This window comes from Anomaloglossus baeobatrachus, chromosome 1 (assembly GCF_048569485.1).
Source record: "Anomaloglossus baeobatrachus isolate aAnoBae1 chromosome 1, aAnoBae1.hap1, whole genome shotgun sequence".
Lineage (NCBI taxonomy): Eukaryota > Metazoa > Chordata > Amphibia > Anura > Aromobatidae > Anomaloglossus > Anomaloglossus baeobatrachus.
In genome coordinates, this window is record NC_134353.1 from 744,962,917 (window position 1) to 744,976,644 (window position 13,728).

At 43.2% G+C, this 13,728-nt stretch overlaps 1 protein-coding gene across 1 annotated transcript; it reads left to right on the forward strand.

Annotated features, from left to right (window-relative positions):
- The first annotated feature begins 8,304 nt into the window (after positions 1 to 8,304).
- Positions 8,305 to 11,605, forward strand: LOC142250907 (uncharacterized). Its single transcript, XM_075323233.1, has 2 exons — positions 8,305 to 8,454; positions 9,269 to 11,605. The coding sequence occupies exon 2, from the start codon at positions 9,289 to 9,291 to the stop codon at positions 9,427 to 9,429; it is 141 nt and encodes a 46-aa protein (XP_075179348.1). The 5' UTR covers positions 8,305 to 8,454; positions 9,269 to 9,288; the 3' UTR covers positions 9,430 to 11,605.
- Positions 11,606 to 13,728: the final 2,123 nt, after the last annotated feature.

Genomic DNA, 13,728 nt, shown 5'->3' on the forward strand with positions numbered 1-13,728 from the left:
CTCAAACTCAGGGCTCCTGTTCCTAGAAGAAAGAAAAAATAAAATTGTCGTCTCAGGTCGGAGCCGGTCGTGCCTTAGGCCGTGATGAGGGAGAACCCCCCTTAGAGTCCACTTGTTGCCAGATCGGACGGGGTGGATTGGATGGCATCTCCAATTCCCAGTCCACCAGGGAAGGCGAAGGGATTCCCAGATCAGTGCAGAAGGCTGGGAGGTCCTGAGTAGAGCGTAGCACAGCCGTACGACCATCTTTTGAGGCTATGAGGGCAAACGGGAACCCCCAGCGGTATCGGATGCCCTTATCTTTTAGGGATGCAAGTAGTGGCTGCAGATGTCTCCTTTTCTGTAAGGTGATCCAAGATAGATCAGGGAATAATTGGATCCGAGTCCCTTTATATTCAATTCCCTCCGAAGTGCGGGCTTTGGCCATGATAGACTCTTTTAGTTGGAAGTCATGGAAACAACAACAAATAATGTCACGAGAGTAATTTTGAGGCCCCATGGGGCGTAATGCTCTATGTGCTCTGTCCAATTTTATCCTTTGAGTTGTAGGGCGCTCCAGTACAGTGTTGAATATGGTTTCAAGTATGGCGTGGACGTCTTCACTACCTGTAGCCTCAGGGACGCCTCTCACTCGGATATTATTACGGCGCCCCCTATTGTCTAGGTCCTCCAGATGTTTGTTAGTTTCACTCAGAGCCCGAGCATAAGAGGTCACGTTCTTTTGTAATTTGATGATGTACTGTCTAGTGGTATCGTGATCCTTTTCCACTGAGTCCACTCTATCTGCTAGAAGCCCAACATCTTGGCGGATTGAGTTAATCTCTGACTTACAGGTTTCTTTTACTTCCGAGATCAGGGATCTGAAGTCTTCCTTGGTAGGAAGGAGATCCAGATACTTTTTTAATTTTCTGTGGTCAAAATGGTGTTCCATATCTCCCGGCTCAGATTCTGATGGGGAGTCGCGTGACCCTCCTCCGTCTTCCTGTTGAGACATCAAAGCAGACAGCGAAGGCGTAGAGTCTAGGTCCATATTCACAGAACCCGACTGCGTAGTTTTATTTTTCGCTTGATTGCTTTTATGGGTTGATTGTTGTCGTGACTTTGGTGGCATGGGGTCACTCACTGCACGGTCTCTTTTAGTAAGAAACTTGTCTTGAGGGGTCACAAACGACTGCCCCCCTTTCAGTCTATATGACCAGCTTGGACCTCTTCTCCTCCTCACCCCAGCCAGATCGTCACCTGGTCTGCACAATATATTATGTCACCTTTCAATATTGTTTATAGATGTAAGACCGTTAAAGTTATAGTTGTTCACTTATGTGCTCTATCGGGGCGGTAAGACAAGCCCCCCTCTACTCAGACATTATACAGGGGTGCACATCTCTTTCATGGCTCCGTTCTGTGAAAATCTCTTTTGCAGCAAGTTATTATTCCAATGTCCACAAGATGGCAGCAGAGTACAGTGCAGAAAGTGAGGGATTTTTCTATATAGAGAAAAGGCAGGCTCTGAAAAGACAGTTATACAGCACTACCCCGAATTTTCTTCCTTCTCCCTTCTTAACTTATATCATGGAAGAGGAAACCGTAGCACCCCTCTCCTTGTACTGCCACAGGATCAGACTTGAGTCAGGGGTTAACTCTTCAGATGTTATAAGGGCACCGGATGTTATCAGATCTCAGGGCTTACTTTCTTCTCTGGAGGTCTTAAGGCCCCGTCACACTAAGCAACATCGCTAGCAACATCGCTGGTAACGAACAACTTTTGTGACGTTGCTAGCGATGTTGCTGTGTGTGACATCCAGCAACAACCTGGCCCCTGCTGTGAGGTCGTTGGTTGTTGCTGAATGTCCTGGGCCATTTTTTAGTTGTTGCTGTCCTGCTGTGAAGCACAGATCGCTGTGTGTGACAGCGAGACAGCAACAACTAAATGTGCAGGCAGCAGGAGCCGGCTTCTGCAGAGGCTGGTAACCAATGTAAACATCGGGTAACCAAGAAGCCCTGTCCTTGGTTACCCGATATTTACCTTTGATACCAGCCTCAGCCGCTCTCACTGTCAGTGCCAGCTCCTGCTCTGTGCACGTGTAGCTGCAGGACACATCGGGTTAATTAACCCGATGTGTGCTGTAGCCAGGAGAGCAGGGAGCCAGCGCTAAGCATTGTGCGCTGCTCCCTGCTCTGTGCACATGTAGCTGCAGCACACATCGGGTAATTAACCCGATGTGTGCTGTACTAGGAGAGCAGGGAGCCAGCGCTCAGTGTGTGCTGCTCCCTGCTCTCTGCACGTATGGCTGGTCACTGGTTGCTGGTGAGCTCACCAGCAACTCGTGTAGTGACGCTCCAGCGATCCCTGCCAGGTCAGGTTGCTGGTGGGATCGCTGGAGCGTCAAAGTGTGACATCTCACCAGCAACCTCCTAGCAACTTACCAGCGATCCCTATCGTTGTTGGGATCGCTGGTAAGTTGCTTAGTGTGACTGGACCTTTAGCTTTCCCTCTTCTCCCCCCCTCCAAGTAAACCAGCCTCAGCCTCCTCCACACCCGTATGCAGCCCCTGTGTTTCTTATCAGAGCAATGCGACTCGTGCTGCGGGGGTGAGGGTTAATTTACAGCCCTAGTGAATAATGGTGCTCTCGTGCATGGCACTGGCTTTAGAGCCAGGGGGTGTATGTGTCCTAGGACCAGCCAGTTACCCGGCTGGTTGTCGCCCCTATGCACGGGGGATTTCCACTCACCAGCCTCCTCTCTCTTGCCGGTCGCCTGTCACTTCACTGCCTGCTTCCAGCCGGCTCTCTCTCAGGCCCGACAGTCACCAGGCGGCTCCCCCTCACTGTGTCTGGCTCGTGCTCCACTCTGCTTCAGTGTCTCTCCCTCCTCCAGGCCGGGTAAGTGTCTGCTTCTCCTCTGCTTTGGGACTTCTGGGTATCCCTTCCTCCCTTGTGTTCTTCCCGGATTTTCAAGCCTCTGCTCCTTCTTCACCCGTCGGCTCTCCTTCCTCTGGGCGGTTTTCACCGCACTCCTGGTCTCAGCGTCTGCAGCGTGGTCCCAGGCCTCCCTGGAGAATGATGTCTGCTGGGATTCAGGTAGGGTCCTGTCCCACAATACTCGTCTCCTGGGGTCCGCTGGCTCTCAGGGACGGTATATGGAGGCTTCAGATGGATTTAAGTCGGGCAGGGGCTCAGATGTCTCTGGATGTCTCAGAGCTCTGTCAGATACATCCTCCTGCATCGGCGGCCATTTTGGACTCCAAATCCACGTTTCTTTTAATATGATCTATGAGCTAGACACAGATCTCCCTCAGAATCGGCTTACAGAGCTTATTTTAAATTATAGGAGGCGTTAACAGTGTGAGACATGTAGTGACTGACAGTCTTCTCTCCTGATTTCACTGCAGAGTTGTGTAAAATTATAACAAACACAAGACATCAGAACTGATCTTTGTCACATTACAAACACATTTTTCAGCAGCAGTTTTCCTGTCAAAGTGCTCTACTGCCGAGCTGTGCGTGGTAATAATTAATAAAGATGGGATTTTTGTCTTGAAGGAGAATTTATCTCTGAAACGCATTGACAAATAAAGATCATGATCATCTATCATCCTGAGTGTTGGAGATTCCTTCCATGCCAGCGTGGCCTTTAACCCTTTTATCTACCCACATTGATTAATAAACAAAGTAAAGCAGAGATGAACCTTGTCTCATTACAAACACATCTCCAGCTTTAGCTCTCTTTTCACAGTGCTGTCAGCTCTACCGTCCTGCTCTTCCCTCCACACTGAATTTGTAAGATGGAAGCTGAAACAGTATAAGAGCACAACTGCTGCTGCAAATGTGTTTGTAATGAGATAAAGATCGGTTTTGCTGTACTGTGAAAGTTAAGGAATTTTCTGATTTTTGGACAACCTTTGTTCCCGGCTGCAGTTTCTTTTAAAGAGTAACTATCATTCAATATATTTTTCCCTTCTTAAATCAATACTGTGTTTCCCCCGAAAATAAGACAGTCTTTCTATTATTTTTTTTGCTCTGAAAAGATAGGCTAGGGCAGTGATGGCGAACCTATGGCACGCGTGCCAGACTGGGCACGCAGAGCCCTTTTTGTTGGCACACGCGCTGTCGCCACACTGCACCAATTTACACTATCAGTGTGGTCGCGCCGACAGTGCAAATTGGTGTTTAGCAGAGGACATCTCTGCTCCTTCTGACACGCCTCCTCTCCTGGGCCGCAGGCCTGTTGTCTAGGAGACGGAGGAGCGTCAGTAGGCGGTGCCGGTGTCTTGTGGCCGCGCAGGAACTGAACTGAGGACGCAGCGATGGCGCGGGTGTTGCAAGGTGAGTTTTTTTTTTTATTTTTAAGCGGTGTGCGGCTGTGCCAAGGTGTGGGGGACAGAGCCAGCACCGGGGGAACATGGAGCGCACGGGGGAACATGGAGCGCACGGGGGAACATGGGAGCACAGGGGACGGAGCGCACGGGGGAACATGGAGCGCACGGGGGAACATGGAGCGCACGGGGGAACATGGGAGCACAGGGGACAGAGCCAGCACTGGGGGAACATGGAAGCACAGGGGACAGAGCCAGCACCGGGGGAACATGGAGCGCACGGGGGAACATGGGAGCACAGGGGACAGAGCCAGCACCGGGAGAACATGGAGCGCACGGGGGAACATGGGAGCACAGGGGACAGAGCCAGTACTGGGGGAACATGGAGCGCATGGGGGAACATGGGAGCACAGGGGACAGAGCCAGCAACGGGGGAACATGGAAACACAGGGGACAGAGCCAGCACCGGGGGAACATGGAGCGCACGGGGGAACATGGAAGCACAGGGGACAGAGCCAGCACCGGGGGAACATGGAGCGCACGGGGGAACATGGGAGCACAGGGGACAGAGCCAGCACCGGGGGAACATGGAGCGCACGGGGGAACATGGGAGCACAGGGGACAGAGCCAGCACCGGGGGAACATGGAGCGCACGGGGGAAACATGGGAGCACAGGGGACAGAGCAAGCACGGGGCAAACATGGAGCGCACGGGGGGGACACATGGGGAGCAAACATAGGAGCACAGGTGCAAACCGACGGAGCACGGGGGCAAACCGACAGAGCACGGGGGCAAGCAAACAGAGCCCGGGGCAAACAGAGCACGGGGCATACATGGCTGCAAAGATGGGGGAAACGTGCAAGGATGGAGGGAAACATGGCTGCAAGGATGGGGGGGAAACATGGCTGCAAGGATGGGGGGAAACATGGCTGCAAGGATGGGGGGAAACATGGCTGCAAGGATGGGGGGAAACATGCAAGGATGGGGTACATTTAGCAGGAAGGGGAACATGCCAGTAAGGGGTACATTTACCAGGATGGGGGATACATTTACCAGGATGGGGGGAAATATGCCAGGATGGGGGTACATGAACATGCCAGGATGAGGACAAATGCCAGGATGGGGAACATTTAGCAGGAAGGGGTACAATTACCAGGAAAGGAGACATTTACCAGGAAAGAGGACATTTACCAGGATAAGGCCACATGCCTGGATGAGGTACATTTACTAGGATGGGGTCATTTAACAGCATGGGGGAACATGCCAGGATGGGATACATTTACAATGATGGGGGACATTTACCAGGATGGGGCCATGATGGGGACAAATATACCAGAATGTAGGAAATATATATATCAGGATGGGGATGGGGGTGATGTTTACCAGGAAGTGACCAGGAAGGGGACAGAACTACACAATGAAGGGGAGGGGGCAACTCGTACGTCTTTATGGGATTTCAGGGTGTTCAGACTTTGAAATGTAGATGTGGATTACAGGGCGACATCTGATTGCATTCCAGGCTAAAATCTCTGTCTAATATGCTGCAATTTTTTCCAGAAAGATCAATCCAACTGCTGTGTCTGGAAAGGGCAGGGGCTCAGCTTCAGTGTGTGGTAAGCATGAGTGTGATGTCCTCTGCTGAGGAGAAGACGGCAAAGGTAAGGTTACAATCAATTCTTTATATAATAGGATTGGTTGGCACTTCGGAAAAAAAAATGGGTTTAGGGCTACAGTTTGGGCACTCGGCCTGTAAAAGGTTCGCCATGACTGGGCTAGGGCATATTTTCAACATGTATTCAAATATAGTCATATTGCATTTGTTTAACATCAACATAGCACTCCAAACCCTATGTCTAAAGCCTGCTTTACACGTTGCAATTTCACATACGATATCGTATACGATTTGCAATGCCCCCATCGTGTGTGTGGCACTTTCAATTTGTTGAACGTGCTGCACAAACGATTAACCCCCGTCACACATACTTATCCGTCCAGGATTCCACGACGTGTATGCGATGAACGTTTTAACGTTCAATCCCAATCGCACGTACCTGTCACACACTACAATGTACCTTACGATGCCGGATGTGCGTCACTTACGACGTGACCCCGCCGACACATCGTAAGATATATTGTAGCATGTAAAGCGGGCTTAACACATGTCTATCTATCTAATCTATCTATCTATCTACACACACACACACACACACACACACACACACACACACACACACACACACACACACACACACACACACACACACACCCTAGCTCTTCTCTTCAGCTTTAGATTCATGAAATGACCTTTTGTCACATGATGTGATAGCACAAAGATCCTGAAGCAATTTTAGAATCAGGATATAAACCCTGAAGCCTTGAGGAGAATGGGGGTCCTGTGAAATTGCCCATTTTTCACCTCCTCTCTATTTCCAGTCCTGCACACCAGTCTGTCTCCTATTCTGTTCTTTTAAACTCCTGCAATTAAAAGACCTTTGATTACATCATGTCACATGACTGTGAAGTCATCAAAGATCCTTTAAAACAAAACTTAACCTTGGAATACAATTGCTAGGGTCCCTAAGAGAGTAAAGGCCTGAAAAATTGTGCAGTTTGAGTTCCCCTAATACCGGCCCTGATTGTAACTAGGGCTTCTTTTTGGAGTAGGACTGCTATTTCAAGCAAACTCCAAAAATCCTGGAAATGCTAGGGCTTCTTTTCGGGGGAAATACGATAGTACACATTAAAATAAAGAAAAAATGTTGTAATATATTTTTTTAGAAGGATCTGTCCTTCTGCTCCTGAATTGATTATTAATTTTTAAAATTCTCAATTCATGGGTAAAATCTGTCTGTTGTCAATACTTATTTTCCAATAACTTAGCTAGGAGATAGGAGTCGAAAGTTGATGCTTATAAGATTCTACAGAGAACTGTAACTGTTGTTTCAGGAGAACTTGTAGCAGAATGTGTGTCTGCCTCTCGCTCAATTACATTTTAACCGTGCCCAGCTGACTTACAGCCGGCTCTGTACTGATGCACTGCTAAGCCGACAGTGCTGGGGTGTGGTTACAGCTGGCTCTGTACTGATGCGCTGCTGAGCCGACAGTCAGTGCTGGGGTGTGGTTACAGCCGCCTCTTTACTGATACGCTGCTGAGCCGACAGTCAGTGCTGGGGTGTGGTTACAGCCGCCTCTTTACTGATGCGCTGCTGAGCTGACAGTCAGTGCTGGGGTGTGGTTACAGCCGCCTCTGTACTGATGCGCTGCTGAGCTGACAATCAGTGCTGGGGTGTGGTTACAGCGGCTTTGCACTGATGCGCTGCTGAACCGACAGTCAATGCTGGGGTATGGTTACAGCTGCCGCTCACTATGCACTAAGTGATGACTGCAGCCTCACCTCTATGAAAGCCCACGACTGCCATTATTAATAAAGTTATTTTCCTCCCCGTAGCTGTCCTTTAAATGTGGTAGCAATAAAACCCTATTAACCTGCAGATTAACTTCATATCTGCAGGTTAATAGTTTCTTTTTACATCTCCTTTTCCCTTTAAGTGGTGGAGAGTCATTGGGCACCTTCTTTCAATTGGTCTTGGGTGAAATTGCAACTTTTGTACCCCATGAGGTCTTGCTCCTATGACTAATATTCTTAGAATATTTCATACTTATTTATAATCCCCTATTTATTCACATTAATACCTAAAACCCCAGCTTTGCAAAGGGAATAATTCTTTTGTCAGCATGCAGAATAAAGAGTAAATCATTAGATAATATGTCCATCAGTGGATGTTCATGCAAGAGATTAAAGTATAATACAGTACTATGTTTTCTCAGTTGCACTTTATAGCATTATATTTATATCACATAAATATATTATACTTTTTAGTATAACTCCACTAAGGAGTATAAATAGATTTGGCTTTCAAAAGAGCTTCTAGATCAAACTGCCTATGTCATCTGTAGTAATTGGTCTCTGACCACACCTAGTCCATTATCTGTACAGACAGAATACAAGATCATTATTGTGGGATTAGCAAAGAGGAAGAGGATCAGCCTGCATTACCTCGGCCAGCATAGGACGCAAAACAACAGGAGGTACAAGGAAGCAAATCTACCAAGACGTTTGAAGCCATCACCACCCCATAAGGTGAGAGCCGTTGCTTAGTAAATATATATTACCTCTGTAAGAAAAGTTCTCTTGTATCTGACACATTTCTAACTTTTTAGCAGTATAAAATCCTCTAGTACAAAACTAAAGGTTGACTATATTTTGCTGCTCTTTAATACACAAGCCAAAACTGGAAACCCTGCTTCAATTTCTTTACTTGACTTTTAGTTTATTTGCAGGTTTTGAATAGTAATGTTTTGTATGTATTTATATATATAATCGTTTATCATCTATCATCACTATATCCATCCAAGTCATTTGTCCCTTGCATAAACTTCCTTCAGCATTTACTCCCTTATCTTTGCCCAGAAAGTGCATTAGGGGCAATTATAGCATTAAACATTCATATACATGTCCTTACTTGCTGTGTTTATTGCTCTCTGATGTCAATAAACCTTCAACACAACAAAGAACATTGCCAGTAAGCGGGTAATAGAAATTCCTATCAGCATTTATCACAAGAACCACTAACAAGCCTCTTATTTCCTAGCCCTTCTGTGAACTTGATGGACAGGTGTCTTTTTTTTCAACCGTATGACCTATGTAACTATATAATTATAATATCAATTGTATACACCATGTAGAAATATCATGCCAAGACTATATAGAGCATTGTACTATGTATGCTGAGCTTCATCACAATAAATGACTGATTTCACATGTAAACTCCATGGAATAAATGGTGCTATAATAATAATAATAATAATAATAATCATAAATAATAATAATCTGGGCTACTGTGAACTTTGAGAGTGTGGTATGATTTGGGATTTTCTGACTTCTTTTTGATCAGGGATCGGCTCTGCTGTCCTCATGGTTCCCAGGGATTCTTTCGCTGTCCACTATCTGCGGGTGCTGAAAGAGATGCTGGCGTTCGTGCTGTTCAGTTACACGGTGCTGATCGGGGCTCTGCTAGTGGCTGGATGGACGACTTATCTTCTAGTCCTCAAATAAATTGCTGCCGTAATATAACACAATATGACAATATTCTACAAGCCATGCTATGAATTGTACAGATCATCTCCTGCCCAGTACAATCCTAATGTGATCATTAACTGATTAGTTAAAATACTGTATATTTACCCACTTGTACTGAAAATTATTTGACAGTACGTTGCAATATGATTAGTAAAAATACAAGCAGAGATCATCATGTGTATGAGATTGTTAATCTTGAAAACCTGCGCTGCTTCATAAACGTTCAAGTATCTCAGGGTTGAGCTGGATTTCATGCCCTGTACTAATAATAATAATCAGAATCTGGAACCTCCATAATATCTGTCAGTAAATATTTTGTTGTAATATGTTACCTACCTTTGCTTTTGGAATGTGATATAAAATATATGAAAAGCAAAAGCATTGTAATGTATATATGCATATAATCTGTTTACCATTTTTATATATACTGTATGTATTTTTTTATATATATATATATATATATATATATATATATATATATATATAGTATATATATAATATATAATATGTATAATGTTCCGGGAGCGTGCTCTTAAACCAAGTTACTCTTATATGAAATCAAATTTTCCCATAGGAAATAATTGAAACGCAGACAATTCGTTCCACAGCCCAACAATATTTACTGTATTTATACAAACTTATTACAGTAATACAAAATAATGTACTGTATTCATATAAAATTATTACAGTACACAATACAAAATACTGTACAGTACAATAAAAATAATTTTAAACAAATTAAACTGCACTTTAGCTTACAATAGAATTGTTGCTGTGTGAGATGTACAATACAAGTAATGTGCTGTACTGGTTAGCAGAAAGAGAGTATAATACTGTATCCACAAATGCAAATTGATAGACATGCTATATAGTATATACTGTACAATGGTATACTGTATACAGTACATATGGACAGAAAGTTACCTCCAGAGCGGGTCAGAACACGGTGAAAGGACAGAACCGGAAGTGTGCATGGTGGGAATTTGCTCTTATTACAAAGTATTGCTCTTAAACCAAGTGACAAATTTGTATAAAGCTTTGCTTGTCTTGCAAATCACTCTCAAACCAAGTTACTTTTAATCCAAGGTTACACTGTGTGTGTGTGTGTATATATATATATATATATATATATATATGCCGTTACAGCACAATTGTATAGAAATGGCAGAAACAAAATCATATTTACTAGCCAGTGCCACCAAAATGTGTTGGATTTGTACACAGGTCATACCATTATTTCTGTTAAATATATTTTTTCACGCTTTATTGGTATAGAATTGTTCTAGTTTGTAAATACCTTGAAGAATATACTATTATATGGACTAAAATGAAGCCGCTATTGACTGTCAGATTCTTAGAGAATAACAAGAACTTGAACACTGGGATATTTTGACAACATATTGACTTTTGCTACTATAGCATTTCCTTAAATGCATCTTCTTTTCTCATCATTATACAGCTAAACTGAAACATTCTGGCTGGCCACAACCACCTGAAAACTTACTGAAACCCCTTTGTATAGGAAACTCAATAATACGTACAGTACAGTAAACTGATAATGTCACCTACTGCTAAGACTAACAAATAGTTAATATTTAAAAAAAAATATTTTTTTATATATATATATATATATATATATATATATATATATATATATATATATATATATATATATATATATAATCTCTGCATCCCCATATATATATTCTGCATCCCCATAGGGCAGGAAGTACGGTCTGATCTCTGGTTGTCCCATGTCCCCTGTTTGTATGGCGCGGTCTCAAGTTTTATGTCATGTTGTACAATCTGATCACTCAGTAGTCAGTAAATTCTACTGTCAATATAAAAAGGATAGAGTTGAAAAAAATCATACACTGTAATTGGAGAGATTTATTAAAACCATGATTAACGACAAGGGGAGCATCTATCTATCGCACCTACTGAGGGTTAAAGCCCCTGTATTTTGTGGATTTGGGCAACAGTTTAATTTTATGTTCTTTGTTCTATAAATGTATTATTTTCATTACATTCATTGGCCTGTAAACATGATGTCTTTTGGAAAAAAAATACCCATTGTATCAAAGAGTGAAGAAAATATTATTGCCATTAATCATTCATCAATTAAATAAACGCAGGCCTAGCGTTGCTGATATTTTCTGCATTGTAACTTAGTGTATCTCAATACTGTAAAGTACCTAAAATATGAGGCAGTTAGGAGGAATCCTGAATTATTTACACATTTTTCACCAATTTGGAATGCAAATGGAAAATGCAAAAAAGGAATTATTTTGTTTACTAAACAAGGCGTTCTCCAAATGCAAAACATGTGCAAAATGATGCCCAAAACGCTAATGGATATTTTGGGTCTGCCTAGCGTGAGAGTACCAGGCATTGTGGTTTCAACTGCAGTGCAGGTTTATCCCAAATTTTGCACCCACAGCTTTGTAAATTTCCTAGTAAAACAGCCTTTTATCCATCTGACTTTTTTTTTAAGCAGCATTCTGCATAGGAGATAGCTAGACAAAGCTGTTAGGAAAGTACCTAAAATCCCCTGGGAGAATAATAATTACATACAAATGTTGGAGCTAAAAAGAAAAGAGAGAGAAAAACAACAACAACATACAGTCCTAAAGCTGACCAGTCTGGAAGATGAACTCTAAATCTGAAGCAATTGGGTTCCTTCCTTAGATGAGGTAAGATGAGCTGCATATGAAGGAGCCACATTGTTTGGAAACATTGCACATAGAGATATATATCCCCAATATAGACACTGAAAATTCATATCTCATGATCTCATAATGGTTCAGCAATATCCAAATGCATCATGAGATCAGAGTACCGTGTACTGGTCTGTAGTACCATGCTGCTCATAAAGCGATAGGCGCAGAGATTCAGACCTTCAGGTCTTATTCCTCATAGTATGCAAATAACCATCCTTGTTGGCAATGAGTTACTATTCCTATAAGTATTGACATAAAGTATAGTTTCAAAGTCAGCATTTATATTGTCTTTCACTAAATATCAACCTTTTATTGGGTTTCCTTGCCCGTTAATAGCTACAAGTAACTAAACCTACAATGGAGTAATTATTATAGGAAATTTATAAACCTTTTGCACTGCATTGCAACACTGGTATTGACAATATTGATATGACAATATTAATATTTCTTAGTTAAATTTACAGTTTTACATAAATCAATTTTATAGGTATGTATGTACTAAATTATTAATTGTATGATTTAATGTGATTTATTGTCTCTCGATCACTCAATACCTAATGCAGATCTATCATCACATGCTGATCTAAGGATAGACAGAAAACTATGGGGACATGTCCATAAAACAGCGCAACAAAATGTTGTACTATGTGACTAATAAAAACAATAAGAAAAATTATATCAAACATAGTTTTGAGTCTGGTCAGCCTCCTCACAATACATGCAGATACACAACAGCCCGTCAACATCTTACTAAATAATTAAATTAATGACTAATATGCAATTAAATTAATTAAGAACAAGTGTTAAGTTATAAGTAATTCTTTTTATATATATAGATATATATTGATATACATATAGATATATATATATAGATATATATATATATATATATATATATATATTGTGAGACTGTGACCGGGGTTATCTATGACGGCCGGTATGTCTCACCCAGGTTGTGCTCACTCCATGATAGAAAGTGAACCCACTATAGGGTTAATGCTGTTTCCCTACAGACTGAAGGAAGGGTTAAATAGAATCAGGAACAAGGGCAGGTGTGCCGGGTGTGGGGAAGTGAACAGAACTCCCTGAGTTTTCTGCTGGAGAGGCACCTGTATTGTGTTATGGACTTTTGTTTTGGACATTAAAACCGTGTGCTGTGAACCTTGATGCCTGGATCCCGTGTCTTCTGCTGCGCAGCCGACCGTGCTACCTCACATATGGTGGAGAATCGGCGGGCATCACAGCCGGTGAGGTGTAGCATCCATCCCTGGTGACCCAGCAGCGCATGTCCTGGATTCGAGCGGCTATACTACAGCCCAAACCAGGCGACGCCATGGAGGACATACTAAAGCATTTGGCTCAGGCTAATGCACAGCAACAACAGGCTAATGCACATCAACAACAGACCAATGCACACCTGCTCCAATCCTTGCAAGTGCAGGAAAAAAAATTCCAAGAACAGATGGATCAGGCCAATGCACGTCAGCAGCAATCCTTGCAAGTGCAGGACAAAAGGCACCAAGAACAGATGGAGCAGGCCAATGCACGTCAGCAG